Source organism: Nomascus leucogenys, chromosome 13 (assembly GCF_006542625.1).
Source record: "Nomascus leucogenys isolate Asia chromosome 13, Asia_NLE_v1, whole genome shotgun sequence".
NCBI classification, from domain to species: Eukaryota; Metazoa; Chordata; class Mammalia; order Primates; family Hylobatidae; genus Nomascus; species Nomascus leucogenys.
Window position 1 is genome coordinate 44,626,324 of NC_044393.1, and position 17,326 is coordinate 44,643,649.

General features: G+C 39.1%; 1 protein-coding gene across 4 annotated transcripts in view; it reads left to right on the top strand.

Annotated features, from left to right (window-relative positions):
• The window catches only part of RALGAPA2 (Ral GTPase activating protein catalytic alpha subunit 2), a 332,102-nt gene that overhangs the window by 242,666 nt on the left and 72,110 nt on the right, over nt 1-17,326 (top strand). For all 4 annotated transcript variants that reach the window (XR_004032895.1, XM_030825210.1, XM_030825211.1 and 1 more), the window contains one exon: nt 6,972-7,099. Coding sequence is in view for 3 of the 4 variants with exons in the window: in XM_030825210.1 (XP_030681070.1) it covers nt 6,972-7,099 (128 nt within the window). In the remaining variant the exon portion in view is untranslated. The remainder of the gene's footprint in view (nt 1-6,971; nt 7,100-17,326) is intronic.

Genomic DNA, 17,326 nt, shown 5'->3' on the forward strand with positions numbered 1-17,326 from the left:
CATTTGTTGCCGGTGGAGAGAAATGCATTTGGATTTTTGGTGAATGTATTCTGTATCCATTGGCTTTGATAAACACTCTTACTAATTCTGACCATTTGCCATAGATTATGTTGGAGATTCTGTGAGTATAGTTATGCCATCTAAAAAAAACGACAGTTTTCTTCCTTTCTAATTCATAATCCTCTATTTGTGTCTTGCATTACTGTATTGGCAAGGATCTCCAGTGGAAATGTTGGTAGATGTGATGTAGGGGGACATTTCTTTTCTCCTTCACAGTCTCCCACATCAAGTTCTCAATGTTTCACCATTTAGTGGTTGCTCTGGAATTCTGTAGATATTCTAGAACAGATTAAGGAAGTTCCCTTCTATTCCAGGATTGCTAAGAATTTTTTTCCTTAACTGGATTTTGAATTTTATAAAACACTTGTTTAAATGTCTTTTGAGGTGATTACCTGACTTTTCTCATTCAATCTATTAATGTGGTTGTATACAGACTGATTTTTACTGAAAATTGTATTCTTGGGATTTGCCCGACTTGGTCATGATATTGTTATTTTTGCACATTATGGAATTGGCTTGCTGATATTTTGTTAGGGTTTTGGTATGCATGTTCATGAGTGAGATTGGCCCCTCATTTTGGTATTAAGATTGTACTAGCCTAATAAAATGAGTTTGTTTTCTCTTTTCCTATACTATGGAAGTTTCTCCAAAATAATAGTTATTTGTTCTTTCGAAGATTTTATTTGAATTTTGTTATTTTGAATATGGTTATTCGAAGATTTTATAGAATTTGCCAGTGAAGGCTTCTGAGCTGGCTTTTCCTTGTTAAAATGTTTTTTTCTACTATGATTCATCTACTTTAAGGCTCATAGAATTATAGCTTTTATATATCATCTTGTGTCTGTGTTTGCTAAATTGTATTTTTCTTCTCATTTGGCCATTTCATCTAAACTTTCAAATTTATAGGCATAAAGCTATGTATATTTTCTAAGTATCTATAGTTGGATTCCTTTTTATTTCTAATATTATTTAGTTGTGCTTTTTTTTTTCTTGATTCACCTTGCCAAAGACCTGTCAATTATATTAGACTTTTTTCAAAGAACCAACTTTTTTTTTTTTTCAACTTTTATTTTAGATTCCAGGAGTACATGTGCAGGTTTGTTACCTGGGTATATTGCATGATGCTGAGGTTTGGGGTATGAATGGTCCTGTCACCCAGGTACTGAGCTTGGTACCCAGTAGTTAATTTTTCGACCCTTGCTCCCCGCTCTCCCCCTTCTAGTAGTTCCAAGTTTCTGTTGTTGCCATCTTTTTATACAATTTTTGTTGTTATCTTTATGTCCATGAGTACTCAATGTTTAGCTCCCACTTATAAGTGAGAACATGTGGTATTTGGTTTTCTGTTCCTATGTTAGTTTGCTTAGGATAATGGCCTCCAGCTGCATCCATGTTACTTCAAAGGACATGTTTTTTTTGTTGTTGCTTTGTTTTTCTTTATGGTTCCTTAAAGAACTGTCGATCTTGGTTCTCCTTTTTATTGTATGTTTGTTTTCTATTTTTTAATGATGACTTTTATCTTTATTAGTTCTTTCCCTCTACTTTCTTTGAGTTTGATTCTTTTGGTTTTTCAGTACTTCTTGAGTTGGGTGCCTATGTCATTATGTTGCAGTCTTTATTTCTTTCTAATATGAGCATTTGATTCTACATGGTCCCTGCAAGTACTGCTATAAGGTATAAGTTATAATATCTACTAGTCTTATTTTATCAGTTAGCTTAACATATTGCTAAATTTCCATTTCAATATTTTGTTGACCCATGAGTTATTTAGAAGTGTATTTCTTGATTTCTAAACATAGAGGTTTGTGCCAATTATCCTTTTGTTGTTGTTTGTTGTCAATAACTTTTTGGGGCACAGAATATGGATTGTAAAATTTCCACCCCTTGAAATTTATTGAGATTTGCTTTATGACCTAGAACAGAGGCCAGCAAACATTTTTTGTAAGGGGCCAGATAGTAAATATTTTAGGCCTTGGGTCTGTCACAACTAAATAACTCTGTCATTATTGTGCAAAAGTAGCCATAGAAAATGTGTAAGTGGGCCGGGCACGGTGGCTCACTCTATTATCCCAGCACTTTGGGAGGCTGAGGGGCGTGGATCACTTGAGGCCGGGAAATCGAGATCAGCCTGGCCAACATGGTGAAACTCCGTCTCTACTAAAAGTACAAAAAAATTAGCTGGGCTTGGTGGCACAGGCCTATAGTCTGAGCTACTTGGGAGGTGAGGCACTAGAATTGCTCGAACCCGGGGGGCAGAGGTTGTTGTGAGCCAAGATAGAGCCGCTGCACTCTAGCCTAGGCAACAGAGTGAGACTCTGTCTCCAAAAAAAGAAAATGTGTAAGTGGATAACTGTGGCTGTGTTCCATTAAAATTTATTTATGAACTGAAGTTTAAATCTCATAATTTTCACATCGCAAAATACTCTTTTAATTTTTTTCCAACTGTTTACAAAGTAAAAAGCATTCTTAGCTTGCAGGCCATACACAAGTACGTGCCATGTTGGAATTAGGCCCTGCAGGCTATATTCGTGGATCCTTGACTGAGGATATGGTCACTTTTTAAAAAGTATTCTGTACACGCTTGAAATGAATGTGTTTTCTGCAATTGTTGGGTGGAGTACTTTATATGTTTCCATTATGATGAGTTTGTTAGTTGTCTTGTTCAAATCCTCTGTATTCTTGCTGTTTTCTGGAAAACGTTTCCTTGGAAACATATTTAATGCGGAAAAGGGCACAGATTGTAAGTATACAGCATCATGGATGTTTTCAAAGTGAACACACTTGTGTAATACCACCCCAGATCAAAATAGAGGATATTTCCAGCCCCCAAAATTCTTGCTCGTGCCCCATCTCAATCACTAATACAATGAAGAAGTGGCCACTATTCTGACTTTTGGGCCTGTTGATTCATTTTACTTGGTCTCGAACTTTCTAGGAATGAAATTATGTAGTGTGAACTTTTTAGTGTCTGTTTCTTTCACTCATCATTATATTTGGATTATTTTCATGATAGTACATGTAGTTGTGGTTTGTTCATCTTCATTACTGTGGAATATTCTGTTGGGTGAATATAACATAAACTTTTAATTTGTTCTCCTCTGGATGGACCTTGTGGCTATGTTCTGTTTGGTGAATATGTATAACTTGCCTTTTCATTTTTGTAATGGGCAGAGTTTTAGAAATTTCTATATAGTCCGACGTATTTTCTTTCTTTTATGATTTATGCCTTTTGTACCCTAAAAAATCCTTGCCTATCCTAAGGTCGTGGCGATTTTGTCATATTTTTTTCTGGAGGCTTTATGGTTTTAGCTTTAATATTTCAGTCTATAACCCTCTCAATTTTTGCGTGTGATATGAGATGAAGGTCAAGGTTCACTTTTCCATATGGCTCTCCAGTTGTTCCAGTGTCTTTATTGAAACAGACTTTTTTCTTCCACCAAACTGACACGCTGCCTTTATTGCAAATCAATTACCATGTAGGTATGGCTCTATTCTTGGACTCTGTATTTTGTTTTATTGAAATATTTGTTTATCCTGGTACCACTATAATGATTTCTTAATTATTATATTTTTATAGTGTGCCATGAAATTAGGTAATATAAGTCTTCTTCTTATCATCTTGACTGATTTATGACTTTTCATTTCCATATGAACTTAGAACTGTTTGGTACATGTATATTTTTTAAAAGCTTGCCAGAATTTTGATTGGGTTTTTTGAATCTATAGCTTAATTTTAGCAGAATTGACAACAATATTGAAACTTCCAGTCCATGAACATTGTACATCTTTCCATTTATTTAGCTTGTCTTTAATTTATCTCATCACTGTTTGGTAGTTTTCAATATAGATGTCTTGCACATTCTTTTATCAAATTTATTCTGTTTTGATGCAGTTATAAACAACATTTTTACATGTCTTTTCCCAATTATTGGTTGCTAACATTCAGAAATATAACTGATTTGAGGAGTATATTGTTTTCTGAGGCTTATCAAAATTCACTCACTAAATCTAGTTAAATTTCTTTGGACTTTTCATGTACATAATCGTTACCTGTGAATAAAAACAGTTTTACTTCTTTCTAACCTTTATGTTCCCCTCTTCTCTCCTACCCTTCTTCTTTCTTTCCCTTAATTTTCTTTATTGTAGTGACTAGGATCTTCAAAAATGTTGAGTAGAAGAGGTGAACATAGACATCCTTGCCTTTTCAGATCCCTTTTAGAAAACACTTAATCTTTCATCATTAATTATGACACCTTTTTCCCCCTTTAAGCGCTCATTAAATTGAGGCATTTCCCTTCTATTCCTGGTTTGCTGAGAGTTTTTGTTCTGTTTTGTTTTTCTAATTGTGAGTGAGAGTTAAATTTTATTTAATGCTTGTTCTGTGTCTGTTAAAGTTATATAGTTTTTATTCTGTATTTTGTCAATGTGGATTTTTGCACATTGCAAAAATAAATTGCACTGATGGATTTATGAATGTTAAATGAACCTTGAGTTCCAATGGAAAATTCTGCTTGATAAGATATATTGTCCTTTTTTATCTTGCTGGATTTAATTTACAAAAAATTTATAAAGGATTTTTGCATCACTGCTGAGAGATATTAGTTTTCTTACCATGTCAGCTCTTTATGGGCCTCTATCATTCATTATTGTATCCCAAGCCCCTTCACCAATGCCAACCACAGAAAAGGGGCTTTACAAATAAATAGTTTTTGAGAAAAGTTTAAAGACCTAGGATGGAGACCCACATTCATTAATTTAAATTATTTAAAATATTAATGAATGTAACTCATTTAGCAGGTATTTGCCTTCCAATTGTGTGTCAGGTACAGTGCTACTCAGAAGGGGTTTTCTTCCTCCATCTCCAGCCACTCCTTCTTTTCTAATTGTTTCTCATGTCTCTAAGCTCTAAACATTGGAAGGCCAGAGGATATGGCCCTTGAGTCTCTTTTCTTGATCTTTTGTTGATGTTATCTGATCTCATGGCTAGAAACATCATCTCTAAGTGAACAGCTCCAACTTAGGCCTTTCCCCTGACTCTAGCATGGTATAGCTACTCCTGCCCAATACATCATCACTGGATACCCAATAGGCATCTCTAACTTAGCATGTCTGAAATTGAGCTACTGATGCTCCCTCTCAGTCTTCTCCATTTCAGGAAAACGTAGCTCCAGCCTTCCAGTGGCCAGGCCAGAAACTGTGGCATCATCCTTGACACCTCTCTATCTCTCCCACCTCATTAACCATCCTCAACAAATCCTGACAACTCTACCTTCAAAATATATCTGTCACCTTTCTCCACTTCTGCTGCCATTCTGATCCAAGCCTTTACCATCTCTTGCCTAGGTTATTCAGTAGTCACCAGCTAGTCTTCCCCTTTGCAGTTTTCTCAATACAGGTGCCAAAACAATACCTTAAAAATGTAGATTAGATCATATCCCCTGCTTCCTTATACCCTCAGGAGGATTTAATCTTACTCAGAATAGAAATCCAGAACCCTTAAAACTTCCTATAAAGCTCCCTTGTGACCTGCTTAACTTTAACTCTTAATTTTTCCTTTTACTCACTTGGCCCCAGCCATGGTGACTTCCTTGCTGTTGCTTAAACATGCTAATTCTACTCCCACGACAAGGCCTGTGCTGTTACTCTGCCTGGAATGTTCTTCCATTAGATGTTCTCATAGCTTGTGGTTCATTCATCACTTTCTTTAGGCCTTTACTGAAATGTCATCCTCTCCTTAAAGCCCACCCTGGCCATTAGAGCCAACTGGAGACCCCGCCCAAAAATAAAGTTATATTGCTCTTCCCTGCTTTATTTTTACCTTAGCACTTTTCCTGCCTATCATATATTTTATATGTTTATACTGTTTATTCTCTGAAATCTCCAATAAATTCCAAGCTCAATAAATTCAGGGATTTTTGTACTATTAACCGTTGTTTCTGCAGTGAGTAGAACAGTGTGCAACACATAATAAATATTTTCTGAATACATGAATAGGTGAGTAATAAGTGAATGAATATGAGTTACATGATCTCATGGAGCTCATGTAAGAATTGTGATCTCATGGAGCTTACAATCTGCATGTTACTGAATAAAATTAAAGAAATTCTATTGGGGGAAAAAGGAGAGAGAAGAAATAAATCCAAAAAAGGCAAGTACAGAAACTTGTGAGTTTTCCACATAAGAGAAATGGGTTCAGCTAAGAAAAGCCAGTCTCTATTAAAAACAGAAGCTGGGTGTGGTGGTGCAACTGTAATCCCAGCTACTCAAGAGACTGAGGTGGGAGGATGCTTGAGCCCAGAAGTTCCAGGCTGCAATGAGCTATGATTGTGCCACTGCACTCCAGTTTGGGTGAGAGAAGGAGACCCTGTCTCAAAAAAAGTAGAAGAAAATGAAGGTAATGCAGTATCTTGGAAGCAGAGGGGGAAAAGGTCAAGAAGAATGAGGACTGTGTAGGACTTTGTAGTTGTTGACAGGGATCATCATCATCTCCTTTAAGAGTTAATATACATCAGGACCCATGGCAGGAACATTACCAGTTCCATAACTAGTTTCAGACAGATGCAAGGATAGTGTGCAGTGAAGCATGTCTGTGTATCATGCATAATTCACATGATGTAGGCACTTAAGAGCAGCACCATTTCTGTAAATGACAGCAGAAGAGAAAAAACGAAGAACCTGGTAAAATTTTGTCATTGAAAGTTTTGCTGGAGAATCCCTAGTAGAGGAGCATTGTGGAGCAGTCCTGCTTCACTCAATTTGAAAGCCCTGGACCTGTGTCCTGTTAAGGTCAGTGTCTGCTCTGTGGGTGACAGCTTACATGCTCATTGCAGGTCTGATATCTTTCAGCTACTCTCATATCTTTGATTTGACTTTTATCAGTTTTTAAAATTTGTTTTTCCATTTCAAATCAACAGGTTCCATTTTTTGGGCCTCTGTTTGATGGAGCCATAGTGAGTGGGAAGCTGCTGCCAAGCCTTGTATGTGCCACGTGCATCAACGCCAGCAGGGCTGTGAAGTGCCTCATCCCACTCTACCAGAGCTTGTATCTTTTTGCTTTAAATATGTAACTTACTAACCACCCCAGAATCAAGATTCCTGGCAGTTTTTCATAAGAGGTAAGTATTCAAAACTGAATTGAAGAGGGAAGAGAATTTTTTTCAACCTCTGTTAAAAATAACATAGTGGTTTTTCATAGCATTTGTTAATTTATATTAAATATAATAATTTTATGCTGCATTAAACTTAGAGTTTACTTTCATAATTTACTCACATACGTTTGTGTCTGAGAAGCTGTGACCATTATGAGATGCTCATACCTCCTTAGGTATTTTGCCCCACGTTCAGTCTCATCCTGTATCCCTCTTATTTGTGGCAGCCCATTGTGTATAAGGTGGGATGCTGAGCAAAACGTTATCGCTCATTCAGAATGCCTACCAGAAACCAAAGCAAATGAAATGACCCTAATAAATCAAAGAATGTGGCAGGTACCACCTGAGAAGTGCAAGTAGGTTTCTGGAAGATCAGAGGAGATAGAAATTGCATCTGGTTGAGAGGAGAGGGAAAGATGTCCTGAATTAAGTTGCATTTGGACTTATCAATAGGAATAGCTAGAAATTCTTTTGTAATTTTCCCAAATCATTGATATTTTCTTCTCTTGTTCCTGATTTTGTTTCCAAAAACAGAATAAATTTCACTCCTAAAATTTTTTCCTCAAACATTAATTGGCCTGCCGTAATCCTTAAATTCAAGCATGATCTCAAGTTATAAGAAAAAGAGATTAAGATGGGTGACCTCATAAAATTGATGCAAAAAAAAATTGACCTCCTAATAAAACTTAGAATCTCTTTGTTTCTGATTGGTATTGATAATAATTTGAAACATATTGTGTTTGACCTCTATATATACTTCTTCCAACCTGATAGTGATGTGTTGCTATAGCAAGTGAGAGTTGGGAGTAGATGAAAACTATCCCATGTGAATAGATATGGTTCATGAAAAAATACCTTTCATTAAAATCCTGGTCACTTCAGTGACTGATATTCTGCCTTTAGATTAAAAAAAATACATATGCCATGTGGCAACTTAAAATTATCATAGAAATGAGTAGTAGAAAAGAGCTATTAGGTCCCATCTGGTCCCTCCCCTGGGGGCCAGGGCAGGATTATTCCCTTCAGTGTACTGTCTCATGCTTTGTCCAGGCTGGTGGTGAGTGTTTTGGAGATGGCATTCTTTGCAGTGATTTCCACAACACTCTAGACGTAATCTTATGGCTGGTGTCAATTTGGCCTTCAGCATGGGAGTTTTTATTTCACATACCGTTAAAAAGAGCCTCTTGGCAGAAATGAGAAAGAACTATTCAGCGATTAGTTTGTCAGTTTGTGTGTCAACTAGGACGAGCTGGGCACTCATCAGTTAAGTATGTTGGACCAAGGCAGCAAAAAAAAAAAAAAAAAAAAAAATCTTATTTTACAAATGAGAAAATTCCATTTTATTATTAATTCCATTGTGACTTTTGTCATGTCACCTTCTCTACTTATTGAACTTCTCATTATGAAATATTTGCTTTGTTATTTTGTTTAACACTGCTTTCTCAAATAAGAATTAATGTGATACAATTAAAATAATCAGGTTTAGGGAAAATGGTATTTTTAAAAGTTCAAAGGATACTATTCAGCATCACTTTGAAAACTTTTCAAGCAGTGACACATCAGGACTAATGTGGATACCAGCTAGGGCTACTGATGTTATTGTGTGTTAGTAAATGTACTCTAACTCACAAAATAGCTAACTTGACATCTCAAACAACAATATAGTACAGAAATTAGGAAAAATATTTAAAAAACTATTATGTTGATCATTATCAATATTTTAAACTTTTTTTTGTCTTGTACCTGGAGAAAATTTAATTGGTGTTATTCAAATAAATTTTTTAAAACAAGAAATCAACTGTTACACCTAATTTTTTATAGAGATGGAGTTAGTGGGGAAAACTTTGCAATCATTTAACTACTCTATTCTTTTAATTTCTGTCTGCAGAAGGGCTAATATTCAGGACAGAAATAAGGAATATAATAAGAGAAAACAAATAAAATGGAAAACAATAAGAAAAAGGGGAGGGGTTTTTGGGTTTTTATTCTGTAAAAATTACTAATTTTAAGAACTGTAGGCCAGGTGCGGTGGCTCATGCCTGTAATCTCAGACTTTGGGAGGCCGAGGTGGGCAGATCGCTTGAGGTCAGGAGTTCAAGACCAGCCTAGCTAACATAGCAAAATCCTGTCTCTAGTAAAAATACAAAAACATTAGCCAGGTGTGGTGGCACACGCCTGTAGTCCCAGCTACTCGGGAGGTTGAGGTGGGAGAATCATTTGAACTCAGGAGGCGGAGGCTGCAGTGAGCCAAAATTGCACCACTGCACTCCAGCTTGGGCGACAGAGAAAGACTCTGTCTCAAAAAAAAAAAAAAAAATCTACCTAAGCTATTAATAATTATTTCCTTTATGTTTTGTTAAATCCAAGTCCATATATGACTTTTGACAAAAGTCTAAACTCCATTGATTATGTCATACCTTATGTCTGAAATTTGCTGCATCATTGAGATAAGTCTTAGATTTGAATTTTGAAAACCACTGAATAACTTAACAAATTCTAATTATAGGTGTCTTGTTACATTTATTCATTTTCCAAACAACTACTGTGGGCTCACTATTGCCAAGTCCAGTGCTAAGAGCTGAGGCTACAGCAGAGAGAGAGGTAGACCAGGTTTGTGCCTACATGCTTCACAGAGAAAACCCGCACATTGATAAAAACATACACGAATTGAGAGAAGTTCTGTAAAGAAACTTTTAATAAATAGAGAGTTTGGGTAAAGAAGGGTCAGGACACAGAAAGGCCTCTCCGAGGAGAGAGCATTTGGGCTGAAATTGGAGGGATGACAGAGAAGCGGTCCTCAGAGAGCAGGGATGGCATTCCAGGCCGAGGGTGCAAGGACTCAGATTGTTCATGCGTGATAAACTTGCGTTTTTCCAGGATTGTATGCATTTTCAAGTCCATCAGGTGTTTGTGATGGACCCAAGAGCTAGATTCCAGCAGAGATCGTGTTCTGGTTGATCCCTGAGGAAGTGAAGCTTCCCTAACTCTTTCTGCTCATGCCCACCTTGGAAGTTCTCATCTTAGTACAGCATCCAGAGTAAACTCCCACAGCTGCCTGATGTCAGGTGCAATAAGTGGGGAGGGAGTGTAGGGCCCACCACCCCCAGCATGTGTAATCTCCCCAAGGGCTGAGGAGATCAGCAGTACCTTGGGCACACCTAGAACCAGGGCTGGCTGTATAACCTGAGGGTCCCAGTGCAAAATGAAAATATAGGGCTCCTTTTTCAAAAAATAGGAAAAAGTGCCTTTAAAGGTCCTAAAATGTAAAGGTTTTCCCATTTGTCTGCAATCTCTCAACTTGTTGTGGTATTTTTTATTTGCTATTTAATGTTATTCTAAGTAAAGAAATGTTAAAAATTTAAATTGTTAGCATTGTCTTTTTTTTATTTATTTATTTTTAAGATGGAGTCTTGTTCTGTTGCCCAGGCTGGAGTGCAGTGGCATGATCTCGGCTCACTGAAACCTCCACCTCCCGGCTTCAAGTGATTCTCCTGCCTCACCCTCCCAAGTAGCTGAGATTGCAGGTGCATGCCACCACACCCAGCTAATTTTTTGTATTTTTGGTAGACATGGGGTTTTGCCATGTTGGCCAGGCTGGTCTCGAACTCCTGGCCTCAAGTGATCCACCCACCTCAGCCTCCCAAAATCCTGGGATTACAGGTGTGAGCCACTGCACCCAGCCCCTAAACTGTTAGCACTCGTCTCCCATCCAATATTAGCCAGGCCCAACCCTGCTTAGCTTCTGAGGTCAGACAAGATCAAGCATGTTTGGAGTGGTATGTTTGCAGACATACCGTTTTTCTTTATATTGTGCAATGCCAGTTTAATATGCAAATATGAGTATTTAGCTTATATATGGCATCACCAAAATTATGCAATTCATATTTCATAGCTCATGCATGCGTATATATTTTGTTCTTACCAGAAAAGTGGGAACGCCACACAAAACCAACGGAGTATTTCACTCTTTATGTGCACATATTCTACCAATACTCTGTAGTATCAGTTTATTGATTAGCAAGAGAGGATTGACAGGAATAGAGGCTATGCTTTTTCCTTTCCTTTATTGTCACCATAAGTGGTCAGCTAATACAGGGAAGTAACACAACTATGAAAAGATATTATAGGGTTCCTTCGTGTTCATGTTTCTTGGGACACTACTGCTTTCTTTCTGCGTTTTAAGCAAGTTCTGAATCAGGAGACTGTGACTCCTCAGGGGAGTCAGCCCCCATGAACACTCAACATAAGGGGAACACACTTCCCATATGCAGATGTTCAGGTTACACGCCCATGGAGCCCTGCCTGCAGCCTATCTCAAAACACCCCAGTACAAGGTGGGGATCTCTATTCCTGGGTGTTTATTAGCGTTGATTCCCTTCTTAAAGCCTGGCAGCATATCCGTTGGCAAAATTGTATTGGCATATGAGCCAGGATCTGTTACTAAATAAAGCAGCTTGTATGAACAGCCCTACAAGAAAAGTTCATTTACAAGACAAAAAAATTCTGAAAAGGAATTACTATTACCTGTTTCCCTGGGATCCTAGGTACAGTGGTGAATGCCGACAAAGAAAGGGACATTTCTTTGTCAACTCAGACTGTTTTATATAGGCAACCCTGTATCCCCATTTTGTTTCTGATATTTAGATTACACTTGTTAAGTAGAAAACATTGCCAAACTGCTCATTTCATCCAAATGTCATTCACTTTCTAGGGATCAGAATGACTGTTTTATAACAAAGGACATGTTTAGTTGAGACCTTGTATAAATCTTTTAGAGAGGGGACATGCATAACCAAACATTGAACCTGATGACAACTAAAGAAACGAGCCAATGGAATTACTTTGGAGTAATTATTCTTATCTCTCTGTCCTCTCCCCAGCTAATGACTGATACTTAACTGCCTTAAAATTATGTCAGTTGGGCTTCAGTTTTTATAATATTTAACTAGAAGTGGAAATGTGGGCAGTTACATATTAATTTTGTTCACTATGTTTAAGAAAATGAAACATTTCTAATTAAGCTGAGGATGGGGGCATTGCTGGAGCAAATTTTCCCTTTGGGGGTCTTTTTGAGAAGTAAATGCAGTTAGAATCAATATCAAAGGAGTTCTTATTTGGGGGCCCTTGGCTGAGTTAACAGTTGGAACTCTGCAGCAAAGGCACATGGAAGACTGAAAAATACCATTGTCTTACATGATTTAAAAAAATGTAAGCACAGTAGGGGTATCTTTGGAAAGCACCCCCAGGAACGGTTCATCCCAGCCCCTTTGTCCCTCCTGGGTTCTCCTGTGATGTCCTCTGCAGGCTAAATCAAATTTGTCAAGTGGAGCCTTCATCTTGTAGCCACTGCTTTTCTGAGTGATGAGGGCCAACTCACCTGCCATCTGCTTTTTCTATCCCTCATGGGCAATCAAAGAGCCTATTCCTGTGCCTAGAGGGTTGTAAATGGGAAGCTTGCCACATGTTATATTTACCATTCCCAAGCCAACTAAAGATTCCAAAATCAAACCGTGGTCAACTGATAGACGTTTCCACAACCATTTGAGCCAAGGTTTTCATTCTCCTCATCAAATAACTTGTTTCAGGGAAAAGGTTGCCACACAATATGCAGTGTGCCCGTTAGGAGGAGTTCACCCTGAATCAAACAGATGGTGGCTTTTTAAAATAAACGTCCACTTCAATAGAACAATAGTCTCAGTGGCATTCACCATCTCTACTCGCTGTAACTATCAGCATTTGATGGAGAGAACTGGGCTGCCTAAGAAAAAATAATTTTGTATCTCATTCTTTCACAAGTGAAATGTACTTTCATTTTCAGTTAACATATGTATTTGATAGTACCAGAGTGTCTCTCTCTTAGACCCATTACTTTGGAATCTCATTGCTGAATTCTGCTATGAATTTTCACATCTTCAAAAATGACTCCTCTCCCTAAAGCTATAACAACCATGTTTCTTTCTTGTTCAGTGGGATCTTTGGTTCTTTTTCCTGGACAGATCTTTAATTTCTTCCATTAATCTCCATACATTTCAGAAAAGAAGTCAAATGGTACCATGTGTTCTATTTTGCCGGGCAGCACCAGTTAGCATTCGTCAGCATTTACAGTGCACCTGCCATGTGCCAGCCACGGTCGTTGCCACTAGGAATAGAAATGTGAAGATACTCCAAATGAGGGTCCAATGTTTGTTCATGGACCAGGCTTTGAAAGAGCACATCATATCATCACATTTGAGAATGACAGATGCTTCCATATGACAGAGTATAGAACACACACACACACACACACACACACACACACACACACACACACAGGATGGAGGTGTTGAAAGCATTTAAGGGGCCATGGAAGGGGTTCTGAGAGAGAGCGGGGGTCTCATCGAAGGCAGTGGCAGGGGATGGATGATGGATTGGATATCTAGGTAAAGGAGGTGGACTAAGTCAGTGTAGGACCTGCTAGATGTGCGGGGGTGTGGAGAACATGAGAAGAATAGAACAGTAGTCTCTTGGTGGTATGAGAACAGAATCGCAGACAGAACTCTCTGGGCCATTTGAAGAAATGGCTTGAAAGGAGGGGGTAGAGATAAAGAAAGACAGGGGAATAGGAGAGAGTGGTTTCACAGAAAAGCAGGAAAGAGAGAAATGAAGGGTTAGTTTCAGCAGACTGGCCAAGAAAGAGACATCCAACTGGGTGGTTTTATTCATGACTGATTCTAGCAGACTCAAGTCTTCACCTGGAGGATTGGGTATAAGAGGACCTAGAACTGAATTACTGCAAGGTAAGATGTTAAAACATATCAGATAATAGCAGCACCATAAAGAAAACACTCCTGAGTGAGATCAACACGTGCCTGTGAATGAAAAATGCATGGGGAGAGGGGCTGCATTTAAGAGCGGCAGCCAGAATGGAGTTATACCCCCAGGTGGGAGGATGGCCATGCTTTTCTAATCCAAATTTCTAAACAGGCCCAAAGCAAAATATAGCTGTAGTGGGGATTTCTACTACTTGATATCAGCTCTGACATACATTCAACCAAAGGTGACATGTGTTTGATAAATTCCTGGCTGGCAGACAATCTCATCTCTCAGAAGAGAGATGATGCAAACAAGAGGCACTACTATTTTTGTTTTGGATCCATTTCTTAGTAATTTGAAGGAATGGATTTTTGATGTTGGATGTTGCAAAAAGTCATGAGCTTTCACTAGAGTTTGTATAAGAATGGGAAGGAAAAAAGAAGAAGAAGAATGGGAAAAAAATGTTGGTAGACCTGTACCCTAGACACTTGGGAAGCACCTTACAAAAAGAAGAGTTCAGAGGAAGAAATTGCATATTCCCCTGGGCAGGTTGAGACTGTAAAAAGTAATGAGGAATTAGAGATTTTTAATAAGGGGATTTTTATTAAAAACTTAAAATTATTCCTCTGAGAAAGAAAAAGGGGAGGCATGGAGGAGCAACCAATATAGCTGCACAAGGTTGCGTTCTCTGATGCGTTCATAGTTAAAATACTCACATCAAGATTCAAAGAGGAGCTCCTGACTCTGTAAATTAGCAGGTGGGCACTGTTAGCCAGTATCTCAATGACTTCCATCTTCTCTATCACATCTCCTTCAAATGGGAAGGGACAGAGAAGTGCCTGAGTAGATGAATTAAAACTCAAGTTGCTAAGAATACAATCAATCAATCAATCAATCAATCTGTGGCTCTTGCAGGTAAGCTCCAGACTTCAGGGCCACCTGTATCTGGCTGTAGAACAAATAATCTCAGAACCACAAGAAATATTTTTTTAGAAATCACGTAGAATAAAGAATGTACACAAAATTGGAAAAAGGAAAATATTTTCTTTGTTTTCAAAAAGGATTAAAGGATGAATTTTGGAATGTTGCATGGATCCTTTGTAAAATTATTAGACTAGGTTACTAAATAGCTTGTGAGCCTTTGGAAATGAGTATGTTGACAAAGAATAAAGTATCCCAAACACACTTACTGTGTGTTTTATAAGATTACTATTTTCAGAGATTAGAGGAAGCATATACATCTTGATTTTGTTAAAATATAAAATAAAATATTATCATCTGGCAGGTATAAGAGAGAAATATGGGCCCCTGAGAGTTGAGTGATTTCACTGTGGCCAAATCTAAGATGCATTAATTCATAGGCACCAGTCAGCGCGAAGCTTTGTGTGTCTTGTATGGTTTCGATGCCACAGCTTTGCTGTTAACCCCTCTTCCAGTCAACAGTTTTTTCAGTAACTTTCACAAAGGTCTAAAACATGTTTATCAAGCCACCATTTGTCAGAAAGCTGAGAGGGTTAACTAATTTGACACGATGCAAAGTCACACATTAGGATTATCTCAACAGATGAGAGACTTCCAGGCCCAAGCCAGCAAGATGAGGTTTAAGAGGGCAAAATGTAACGTTATGTACTGGGCTTTGGATAATCAGCTGCCTGAGTACAGGGTGAGAGTGATGTGGTTTCACAGCAGTCATTGTGAACAATGTCTGAGGATTTCGATTGGCCACAGATTGGAGATGAGAGATGAGAGTGATGCAACAGCCAGCCACACCAGCATTCTCTTGAGACCTCTGGCATAGGAAACATGAGGTCCAGTCACAGGAACTATGGCCTGTGCTCCTGCAGCCTCAGGGAGCATCCAAAGGTGGTGTGCAGCCCTGGGGCCACATTTTAAAAGGGACCTCGACCAACCCAGAGCCAATCCAGAGAAATTGTAACCAAATGGGGAGCCATTAAAACCAAGAAGTAATTGTTTCAGGAGTCTGAGAGGTATTAAAAGAGGATGTCAGTCTGCAGAACTGTGACCAGTGAATAGAGGCAACCAGGAAGCAGCTTTACCTCAGTGTCAAGTCAAACATTCAAAAACCAGAGTGGGCAGACCAGCTGCCAGCACACCAAATCCAGCCCACAGATGGGCTTTGTTCTAACTGCAGTTGTCCTCCTCACATTACCAAAAAACTAAACTAAAAATTGAGTTTGTCAGCCATGCTGAAAAATTGGGAGAGTTGCATTTTTAAAAAATCTAAACTTTTGACTTCTGAAGAATCAAAGTATCTGACCCTGCAGGGCCTTCCTTCTACTGACAGCAATCAGTCTCTCCACAGAATATGTGCTGTGCTGGTCACCACAGTCCCTCCTGGTGTCTCCCCAGTGCTGAGGCCTGGTGCCAGGCACCACCACCATGGCACCCACCATTTGGTCTCTCTGAGTTGGTGAGAGGGCTAATGGGCCAAGCAGGTAAAACAGTGCCTGTTCCTTGGTGAAAGCCCAGCAAGCGTTACCTGTAATTGTTTTATATTATCAGCCTGGCCCTTGCAAATACTGGAGTTTCAAACCTCTGTTGTAAAAACTGGAACCACCTAACTGTGGAGTTAGGCCTCAGGAAATATTTCCTTTTTTACCATTGTGGGTATTAAAATAAAGGCTGGTATAATGCTGTTCATTCAGTGCCTTGCAGAAGGTCCTCTTCTGTGTGAAAGGCTGGTTCCCTGGGGTGGGAGCTGCCCTCCACTCTCGGTGCATGGAAATGAGGCCCGTGAGAAGTGCGAAGGTGCAGGAGAAATCTTGAGAGAAGGCGGTACACTCTGCTATTTTTGCTATAGAGTGACATCTCACTGTTAGAAAAAAGACCATCCCTTCAGAAGTTATTCTCAACCTCACAGCCTGTGGAGAAACCAGGCTGATTCTCCGCCTAGGGGAATATCAAGAACAGCCTCATTCTTCCTTCTTCCTCTCTTGCCCTCCTCTCTCAGCTCCATCCTCAGTGGGTCACTGCATCTCACTGCCAGCCATCATAGGGAGCATGCTGCTTCCCATTGGGATGACCCCTAACCTGGGAGTCCCCTCTCAGCCACTCTGCTATACCCCACCCTTCACACTGCCCTTGAGGCCCTCCTGTGCCAAGGACCCCTCACCCTCCCATAGTCGTCTCTGCTCTGACTCACTCCTTGCCAGCCTGAACCTCCTCTGTCCTCTGTCTCAGATGTGGCACTCCTGCCACAGTGCTGGCTTTCCCAGTGGGGGCCTTGTTTCCATTCTGCTGCTGTCCCCTAGTATAAGTGTGTGTGTGTGTGTGTGTGTGTGTGTGTGTGTGTGAAGGCCTGCGGGGGA